Consider the following 10,965-nt stretch of genomic DNA (forward strand, 5'->3'; position numbering starts at 1 on the left):
GTGTAAGGGGTGAACTGTAAGGGAGCAGTGAGGAGCCGGGTGAAGCAAGGGTGGGTGCTCTGATTTTAAGCTGCATGTGTTCATGCAGTTCATGAGTACGGTCACTCATGCACGCACAGGTACATACACACGAGCGCCTACACAGCCACGAGTCGGAGGAAAGACAGCTCGCAGGAGTCGTGGGACTAAGGCGTGATGGCAAGTGCCTTTACCCACTGAGCTACCACAGCAGCCTAAAAGGGTGTGCACATTTTATATCCACCCAGTGTTTTTTGACTTTGGGAATACTTGTGGGGACATCTCAGGTGTTCTCTTTAGAGCATACACTTCATTTAGTAAAGGCTTAGACATTGGGATTTTTAAAACCTCCCCTGGTGATTCTAACATGCAACAGCTTCAATACCTATTACTTTACAATCAGGTTCTTGAAACTTAAATGTAATCTTGTGCACACACACACACACACACACACACACAGACCTGCAAGGTTTTGGTGCAGTAGATTTGAGGTAGGATTGAGAACTAACAGGAAAGCCTAGTTACTCCAGTTCTCTGCTGTATTGGTTACTGCTGTATGTTACCAATTATACATTAACAATAAAAGGTCCTTTCTAGGAAGCTTCACAGAAACACTGTTAAGTGCAGTTTGATCCTGAAACAGGAGATGGGAAAGCTATGCATGCTAATCGTTTGCTTAGTACATTCCGAATGTCAGTTCTGATTAAACCCTTGGTATCTGCTGATGTGTGCCCACAATAAAATAAAACTCAAAGAAAGAAAAACGATTTTCTTTTATATTTGAGATATGCATTCCAGATACAGATTAGCTGAGGACTCTAGAATCTCAAAGTGGCTAAATGCATGGTCTGACCTCATGGGTTCCAATGCTACATCCCACCACTGAGACTCCCTCAGTGAAAGGGAACTGTAACAGCATCAGCTGGATCTCAAGGCTGCTGGAAGGCAGGAAAGAATTCAGGTTAAGTGCTTACAGAGTGCTGGTGTATGGTAGGCAATCAGATATGAGTCGCTATTCAATTATTTCTAACCAGAAGATAGCATTTTAGACCCACAGGTCTACCATCTAGCTGTGAGAATTTCTTAAGAAGCCTCTTGCAAAGTGTCTGTGTACCTCCTAAAGAATGAAGCTGGGTCTAAACTTCTCTCTTGGTTCGTCAGGGGATCAAAGCTGTACTGGCAGAGAGCTATGAGCGTATTCACCGCAGCAACCTGGTTGGCATGGGGGTGATCCCCCTCGAGTATCTCCCCGGTGAAACAGCAGACTCTCTGGGACTCACAGGTCGGGAAAGATACACTATCAACATCCCTGAAGACCTGAAGCCTCGCATGAAGGTTCAGATAAAGGTAAGCAGGGCTTCTGCTGGCCGGACCTGCAGGGCCTGTTGTTTATCATCGGTTGATAGGAAGGAATTAGTGGGGCAGAGGGTAGCTAACTCCAGATACCATCAGATGGATGCAAAGCCTCCTGGTCCAGGGTAGGAAAATATCTGCTGATTAGCATAGTTTTTAATTCATAGTGTTTATCAATTCATTCTGAACTCCTGTCCCCACCAGCCCCATTCTCTCCACCTCTTTCTGCCCAAAGATTAGTGATGGAAGTTCAGAGGTGATGCTTTCCCGTTACCTAAGATTTCCATTTTTTAAGGAACCTTGTCCCAGCCCCAGGCCCAGCCCCATGGCTGTGCTACAAAACAGAAAATTCCCCACAGTCTCCTGCAACCAGAGATGGTGCCTCAGGTGGTGCCTCCCGGAGGTGTAGGCTAAGCATAGGTGGTGTAGGAGTAGGTGGAAGCTGCGCTGGGGGAAGTATGTCTGGGGCGGAGGGGTGGAAGAGGCGGAGAGTTCAGAGACTCACCATGCAGTCCCCTCCCTCTGCTTTGTACTGTGGCTGAGGAGAGAAGCCCTCTTCTTCCTGCTCCTGCAGCCATGGCTCCCACCATGATGGACTCGGAGTCTCTGGAGCCGAAAGCCAAGATAAACCCCTTCTTTAGTTGCTTTGGCCATGGTGTTTTATCACAGTGACAGAAAAGTAACTAACGTAGAGGTAACAACAACATCCTCAGGAGAGGCAAGAATAAAGTGCCCTGTACCAAATTCCCAAGGGGCACTGCAGAGGCAGCTGCTGAGGTCCCGGGATGACCCCAGGTGATCAGTTGGATCAGCTGCCTAAGGAACAACCCCAGAGACTTCTGCTGCCCAGAGTATGTCCAGGAAAAAACATAGGGAAAGGCATCACAGTGTCCCTCATAGCTGCCGTCCTGAGAGGCCACTTTGTTCCCATGCGCCTCTCTCTCACCAGCATCATTAATTCTGCGATGCTTCTCAGCCTCTAGAGGGCACGTAAATGCCCAGGGTTCTTGTTGGGTGTGCAGACCACTGGTTCCATCTGCTGCTGGCACTGTGGGCATATACCACGCCCCACCTGAGGCCGGCCGGTGGCAACCAAGCCAGGGGGAGTCTCCCTGGGGCAGGAGCCTCGGGTCGCCCTGCCTTCAGCAGCCCCCCCACCCCGGGTCGCCCCGCCCTCAGCAGCCCCCTGCCTCTCTGCTCTTGCAGCTTGACACTGGGAAGACCTTCGAGGCCGTGATGCGGTTCGACACCGACGTGGAGCTCACGTACTTCCACAATGGAGGCATCCTGAACTACATGATCCGAAAGATGGCCCAGTAGGTGCTGGCCTCTCAGGAGACCCGCACGCGCTCGGTGCTAGACCCAGTGAGGTGCCAGGCCCCGCTGGTGGAGGCCTGGCGGAGCAGCCACCTCTACTTCTAACGAAGGTGCTGCCGGGATAAGCGAGTGGGCACCGCCTTTTCTGGAGGCACAGAGCCAGGAGTCTCTAGTTTTGCGATTTGTTAATCTTTTTATCCCTTTCTATAATCTGGATCCTAGAATCACGGGACGGTCTGTAGTACCAGTGGGAGCTACCTTCTCTTTAAAGTCACTGATCACCGGACGTCGATCTTTCACTCTGACTGATCTTGAGCTCTACACTAGCCAGTGTTCTCAGAAGTGGCTCGTGCCCTTTCTGTTGTTCTGTGGCTTTCTCTGCTCAGTGACACCCTTCCCTGGGGAGCCCACTCCTCTGAATGTTACACCAGTGTTAACTGACATAGCTTAAGAATGTCTTCACACTTCAGATTCACAGCGATGATGTGATCCCTCCCTTAGAGGTGAGCGAAGACCTTGTGGACAGGTCAGCCGTCAAGAGTGTTTGATCACCTACCTATCAATCAACATGAGATTGTCTTTTACCATTGTCAACGTTAGGGGTCCTTTGTTTGAAAGTGACTGGGGAGAGAGACGGGATTTCTAATTCAAATAAGATTAAATATATTTTCATGAAAACGTGTTGGCTTTGGAATTGAATTTTGTTGGGCATGTTGTGACACTGGGCCCTGGGAGTCTGCTCTTGGGTCCCCTGCGTCTGAGCTGCAGGCACAGAGGGAGCACTGCCGAGCCAGAGTGTGAGGCACGGTGTGAGTGCAGTGGACAGGAAGTCGCCACGGTGTGAGTGCAGCGGACAGGAAGTCACCACCAAGGTGTGAGTGCAGCGGACAGGAAGTCGCCTTCTGCGCTGGTCACAGCAGCAGCAAGGGGCAGATTGAAGCTTCTTGGTGCCCTAAACTCTGTTCACTGACCTTCATGGCTGGGATTGTTTTAGGGTGTGCCTTATTCCGCTCAGGCTGCTGTTACAAAATGCCTGTATAAGAACCAGGGCTGAGAACTGTTCCGTGAATGGCCCGACCCCTGCCCTTGTCCAGACCACCCAGTGCCTGTGATGGATTAAAGTTCCTCTGGGGGAGGGGTTGCTTTGTGTCTCTTAACTTTTTTCTTTCTTCTTTTCTTTTTCTTTCCTTTTTTTTTCTTTTGTTCTTGTTTGTTTCATTTTGTTTTTGAGACAGGGTTTTTCTGTGTAGCCTTGGCTGTCCTAGAACTCACTCTGTCAGCCAGGCTGCCCTCGAACTCATAGAGATCCACCTGCTTCTACCTCGCAAGTGCCAGATTCAAGGTGTGCCCCACCACCACTGGACTGTGTCTCTTAATTTTTTTTTAACTAAAATGTAAAAATTGTATTTACCTTGTACATGACTTTTTAAATATGTAAACATCATAGGGTGACTAAACTGAGCCTCCCATTCTTACTTTTTGTGGTGAGAATACTTCCAAGAACATATTTTTCAAAGAACATAGAATGTGTAGGTATCAACAGCGCTTGTGGTGCTGTACCACAGAGCTCCTAAGCTCCTTCCTCCTGAATGGAAGCCCACGTTCTCCCATGTTTTCACGTACAGCGTGTAGTACTTTCTCCATTCTTTCCAGAGCTGACTCTTCGCTGCTTCCTCAGCAACAGTGTCTTCTCGGCTCCCCTCGGCCCCCCTCGGCAATGGCGTCCTCTCGGCCCCCCTCAGCTCCTCTCAGCCCCCCTCGACCCCCCTCCCAGCCCCCATGTAACTATTGCAGTGTACATTTAACTTTAGACATAGTGAGATTGCACGGTTGTTTTTCTTTTGTGCATGGCTTTTTTCATTTAAACACAAGGTCCATAAGGTTTGTCCTGTTACCACAGTATGTTTGTGTGTGCACACATGTGCCCTATACTTTCTTGATTCAGTCATGGATAGACAACTAAGCAGGTTCTACCTTAGTGGTTATGAATAGTGCTGAAAATGGATGGTGATACAGGTGTTTCCTCAACACACTGGCTTCTTTCCTTCAGATGCACACCTAGAAGTGGAACTTCTGGGCCAAAAGAATGTCCTTTGTGAGTTTCTGGAGGGTCCTGTACTGTTTTCCTTAGTGTCTTTGCGTGTCTGTGTATATGGGCCTCGAACTGTGTGCACGCCTCTTTCCCATACTCTATTTTTCTTTCACAGCAGATTTTATTGGTCGAGAAGCAGAGTACACAGACATTCCAATTCTTATCACTTGTGCCCAAAAAGAGCCATATGTGTGCTCATGGACCCAAGCTCTGAAGAGTCCCATTGTGTTCACGTACGCAAATGAAGAGCAAGTGTTGTTTTTTCTTTGAACTTAATTCCAAGGATGTTCCAGCCTCAAACTTGACAAGTTTCCCTAAGACCTCTCATAGCAACCAAACGCTCATAATCCTCAGCTCCACGGCTCACAGTTTCATGCCACACACAGAACATACTCGAAACTTCCATCTTTCACAGCACATTATCACAACTGTTAGGAAAACAGACTGCCATGACCACAGACATCACAGTTCTGGCAGGGCAAGGACCAAGGACTAGCTTTCTTACAAAATGGTTCTACTAGAAACACAGGACCAGCTAGAACTGAAAATATTCCAGACACAAATGCACGACTGAATCTCTAAATTGCCATTTAGTATGCTGTGTATTGTAGGATATAAAACTAGCCCCCTCAACCAAATGTCATGGTGACCCCCAAGACAGTTACAGCCTCTCCTGATTCAGTATCCTGCTATTTTCTGGTTATCTCCAAAAATAAACAACCAGCAAATGATTTAACCTCTTTAAAAAAAAAAAAAAAAAACATTTACAGGGGCTGGAGAGATGGCTCAGCGGTTAAAAGCACCGATTGCTCTTCCAAAGGTCCTGAGTTCAAATCCCAGTAACCACATGGTGGCTCACAACCATCACAAGAGATCTGACGCCCTCTTCTGGGGTGTCTGAAGGCAGCTACAGTGTACTTACATATAATGAATAAATAAATAAATCTTTAAAAAAAAACATTTACACTTAAAAAATGGGATGAGCTGGGATTCCCTCACCTTTTAAAAATGTTTCTAGAGGTACTGAAAAACGCATTTACAAAATAGTTGATAAAAATATTCTTCTAGCCGGGTGGTGGTGTTGCACACCTTTAATCCCAGCACTCTGGGAGGCAGAGGCAGGTGGATTTCTGAGTTCGAGGCTAGCCTGGTCTACAGAGTGAGCTCCAGGACAGCCAGGGCTACACAGAGAAACCCTGTCTCAAAAAACCAAAACAAAGCAAAACAAAACAAAATATTCCTCTGGATTGTACAAGAAGGGAGGCGGGGAGCACTGACGGGATGGATGCTTAGTCGGACCTGGCTTCTTTTCTTCAGAAGCTGGACTCTGTTTCCTGCCGGCAGATCTGTAGTTGGCTGGTCAGCCACTTCAGCCTGATTCCCTCCGCTCCCCTCTTCCATTTTATCGGCACTTTTGTGTCTGATGCTTTATCCTTTCCCGAGGCTTTTTGGGGTTTCACATCCACCTTGGCAGGGGAAGGTTTGGCAGACAGCCTTGAGGAGTGGCGCTCTTGCTAACCTTCCGCTTGGGCTTTGTGGCCACACGGAGTGCTGCGACTCTGGATCTGTCACAGAGCTGCACTGCCTAGCCGCCACCACACCAACTGCTCTCTCCCATACTTACCAGCAGTAACCTTTTGGGTGTGTGTGTGTGTGTGTGTAGTTTTAACTATGGTTTTATATGCAGCTCCTTGATGATTAATGGTGTTGAGTATATTTTCATATATGTATTGATCATTTTTGTGACTTGTTTTGAAAAGTGTCTGTTCCAGTCCTTTGATAGGACTATTCTAGTCCTGTCTAGCATAGAATACCACCTATTCTAGATAGTAAGTATTTATCAAATATTTTCTCTGATCTTGTAGTCAGTCTAACACTTGACTATTTCCATGGCTACAAAACTTTTATTTGGAAGCAGTCTGATGGGCCTGTTTTCCTTTTTGCTGCCGAGGACGTAACTATAAACAATGCCATAGCATTTCCTTTGAGTTTATCTAATCCTTTCTGGGAGTGGGGTCTTAGGCTTCAGTCTTCAGTCTCTCTTGAGCTGACTTTTATAAACTGTAAGATAAGGGTCAGCTTAGCTCTTTGCATGTGGCCCTCCAGTTTTTCCAACAGCATTTATTGAAGAGACAGCTCTTCTCCGTTGTGTGTCTTGGCTTCCTTGTCAAGTCATGATCACACTACTTCTGCAACCTCTGTTCTTTTCCTCTGGGTTCTGCGTCTCTTCTTATGTTACCAGGATGCTGTTTTCATTGCTGTGTCTCTGTAATATATTTTGAAATTTGGTATCAGTAATAATTTCAGGTTTGTTTTCCTTCTCGGCTTGGGATTCCTGTTCCTTGTACATAGTAAGGTAGCTTTTGTTTCTTAGAAAAACATCTTTGGGAAAAAAGAGCATTGGGAATTCTTTTTTGTTTGGTTGGTTTGGTTTGGTTTGGTTTTTAGTTTTTTCGAGACAGGACTTTTCTGTGTGCCCTGGCTGTCCTGGAACTCACTCTGTAGACCAGGCTAGCCTCGAACTCAGAAATCCACCTGCCTCTGCCTCCCAAGTGCTGGGACTAAAGGTGTGGCCACCACTGTCCAGCAGCATTGGGAATTCTTTAGGATTGCATTGAATCTACAGATCATGGTGTTATCACAGACATGTTAATAACCTTAATTCTTTCAGTGCATGCAATTTAATTTTCTTACTTTCCCTTTGGCTCATTACTTGTTCAGGAACGTAGTATGTACACATTTCTAAAATGCCTCCCACTGCTGGTGGGTGAGGATGTAGGTTGTCCCTCTCCACCCCTTCCTGCGTGTGCAGGCGATGTTCTTTAGTGGGGTCTTCTGTCTGTCTGCTGGAGGTTTGGAGTTGTGATCTCAGCGAGCCTCCAGGATCATGTGATATGGCAGGTCATTTAACAGCTAAGAGCGCATATGAAGACTTGCCCTTCATCCCACAGTCTGCATCTTAACCACCGTGCTTGTTTTTATTACCAAGTGTCTAGTCTCTCATGGTTGTGATGTCATGTTAATGGTGTGGAAGTAAATGGTGGGAAGACTGGCATCCCATCAGCAGCGTTTTCATTGGGTGTGTACTTACTTTCCCTGTGAGTTTTATGCTTTTGTATCTTTTCTTTTTATTTGTTATTGGTTATTTTAGTTATTTACATTTCAAATGTTATCCCCGTTCCCAGTTTCCCCTCAGCAAACCCCCTATCCCCCCCTCTCACCCTGCTTCTATGAGGGTGCTCTGCCACCCACCCACCTACTCCCGCCCTTGCATTGCCCAACCCTGGGGCATTGAGCCTTCACTGGACGAAGGGCCTCTTCTCCCATTGATGCCCAACAAGGCCATCCTCTGCTACATTTGCAGCTGGAGCATGGGTCCCTCCATGTGTACTCCTTGGTTGGTGGTTTAGACACTGGGAGCTCTGGTTAGTTGATATTGTTGTTCTTCCTATGGGATTGCAATCCCCTTCAGGTCCTTCAGTCCTTTCTCTAACTCCTCTATTGGAGACCCCATGATCAGTTCAATGGTTGGCTGTGAGCATCTGCCTCTATATATGTCAGACTCCAGCAGAGCCTCTCAGGAGACTCTATCAGGCTCCTGTCAGCATGCACTTCTTGGCATCTGCAATAGTGTCTGCATTTGGTGACTGTAAATAGAATGGATTCCCCAGGTGAGGCAGTCTCTGGATGGCCTTTCCTTCAGTGTCTGCTGCATACTTTGTCTCCACATTTGCTCCTGTGAGTATTTTGTTCCCCCTTCTAAGAAGGACCAAAGCACCCATTCTTTGGTCTTCCTTCTTCTTGACCTTGAGGTGGTCTGTGAATTGTATCTTGGGTATTCTAAGGTTTGGGGCCAATATCCACTTATCAGTGAGTGCATACCATGTGTGTTCTTTCGTGATTGGGTTACCTCACTCAGGATGATAATTTATACATTGTTGGTGGGGTTGCAAGCTGATACAACCACTCTGGAAATCAGTCTGGCAGTTCCTCAGAAAATTAGACATAATATTACCTGAGGACCCAGCTATACCACTCCTGGGCCTATATCCAAAAGATTCTCCAACATATAACAAGGATACATGCTCCACTATGTTCATAGCAGCCTTATTTATAATAGCCAGAAGCTGGAAAGAACCCAGATGTCCTTCAACAGAGGAATGGATACAGAAAATATGGTACAGTTACACAATGGAATACTACTCAGCTATTAAAAACAATGACTTCATGAAATTCTTTTGTATCTTTTCTTGTTTCTAGCTTCGGCTGCCTGTGGTGTTTCCTGTGGTAGGTCTGGATCCCTCATCTTGTATTTGAGAAAGCCTTTATCCTCTCGTCAATTTTGAAGAACAGCTATGCCAGGAACAGTATTCTTGGCTGGAAGTTTTTAGGGGTGGCGCTGTTTGATCTTGGCTTCCTCAACCTCCAGAAATATCTACACTTAAACTGTCTCTTCTGTGAGTTTGTGCTGTAGCAGCCTGATCAGACTAAGATGCTGGCTGTGAAGGAAGTCTCGGGTGGCCGCACCTCTGGAACAAGCATCTTCCACTTTCTAATCCTCTAGCTAACGTGTCCTCTGTTCTTTGTGCTTCAATATTGGCCAGTGTCCAATGCTGGCCCAAAGTTAAACTGTACAGCCTTTTGACTGAGTTCTCAAGGCGGTGCTGGCCCACTACTCCCCATCCCTTCCTTCTTGTAAAAGGGATGGATACCTCTGTATTTATGATCTTCCAAGTTCATTACTGCCTTATTCTTCCTTTTTTAAAAAAAGATTTATTTATTTCTTTATTTATTATATTTAAGTACACGGTAGCTATTTTCAGACACTCCAGAAGAAAGCATCAGATCTCGTTATGGATGGTTGTGAGCCCGTGTGGTTGCTGGGATTTGAACTCAGGACCTTTGGAATAACAGTCAGTACTCTTAATCGTTGAGTTAGCTCACATTCTAATGGCCTCTGAGACAGCATTTATTTATATCTCCTATTCTGAGTCTCTCTGTGGGTCAGGGTTATGGCTACTATCAGCTGTTTGGTGACAGTTAATCATTTGTCATTGCAAACATCTGCTCTGGGCACAGTCAATAGGAGTTCCCACTCATCAATGAAGAACCTTAACTTTGGTACAGCCTCTCCTTCAGGACTGTGTTAGTATCTACGTTACTTTTCTGTTGCTGTGGGGATATATCCTGACAAAGGCAACTTTAGGGGGGGAAGAGTTTATGTTGGTGTAAGGTTCCAGACCAACGATGTCCATTTTGGTAGTGAGGACAGGGAAGGCAGGGTGACTGGAGCAGGGGACTGGCCAGTCACATTGCATGTATTTTTAGGAAGCTGACTGAACAGGAAGAGGAACCAGCTATAAAGTCCCTAGATCCATTCCCAGTGACACACCTCCTCCAGAGCAGCTCCGTCGCCTACAGGTTCCACAGCCTTCCCCATCAGTACCACGCTCTGAGCCCACGTGCTCAAAGGAGGGTGCCTTCAGTTAAGAAGGGTGGAGTGGCCCTTGGGTTGTGTAGGAGTGGAACAGCATTGCCTGTGAACACAGGAACAGTGGTTCCACCGGCTCTTTAGGAAGTTAAATGTTGTAAACCCGGATGTGACTTAACACTCAGCTAATTTCTATTCTCTTAGTCAAATTTGTCATGGACAAAGATAATCACAGCTGCCGTTTTTATTAAGAGTTTTAAAAGTTCGCACCCAGCAAGCCTGTACCTGTTTAATAAACACACATTTGTAGTAGTTATATTTTATGGTGTATTAAAACAGCTACTGGCATGGTCCAGAAGTTTACAGTTCACTTTGATTCTATCTATCTAGTTGCTATCCCAGCCAGATACCTGTTCATGGGTTTTTACAGGATGCTAATTAACAAGGTCCAATGAACAGAAGTGTTTCAGGAACCACTGGTTTGTGTGGATGTTAATACGATGGAAGCAACACAGTGACCCGTGTGCCATAAAGATGGAAAGGGTACAAAAGTCCCCATGTACAACTTGGGACATCACAACACCATCCTACAAGTCATGCACGCAGAAATACCAGCATCTGGTTGGCTTTGAAATATTTGAAATAGAGTTAATACTGAGTCTGTCCTAAGTATAGGATTCAGGAGTTCAGCAACCTTATTGTGCCATGAGGCCTTTGACAAAGGCTCCAGGTCAGGATGAAAACGCCATGACAC

The 10,965-nt window shown here is 46.2% G+C and overlaps 1 protein-coding gene across 2 annotated transcripts in view; it reads left to right on the plus strand.

The window, feature by feature from the left end:
- Nucleotides 1-3,366, plus strand: part of Aco1 (aconitase 1) — a 56,358-nt gene extending 52,992 nt beyond the window's left edge. For both annotated transcript variants that reach the window (XM_052176239.1, XM_052176238.1), the window contains 2 exons: nucleotides 1,180-1,365; nucleotides 2,578-3,366. In XM_052176239.1, the coding sequence (XP_052032199.1) occupies nucleotides 1,180-1,365; nucleotides 2,578-2,691 (300 nt within the window). In that variant the 3' untranslated portion in view covers nucleotides 2,692-3,366. The remainder of the gene's footprint in view (nucleotides 1-1,179; nucleotides 1,366-2,577) is intronic.
- The last annotated feature ends 7,599 nt before the right edge of the window (nucleotides 3,367-10,965 follow it).

This window comes from Apodemus sylvaticus, chromosome 3 (assembly GCF_947179515.1).
Source record: "Apodemus sylvaticus chromosome 3, mApoSyl1.1, whole genome shotgun sequence".
Taxonomy (NCBI): domain Eukaryota; kingdom Metazoa; phylum Chordata; class Mammalia; order Rodentia; family Muridae; genus Apodemus; species Apodemus sylvaticus.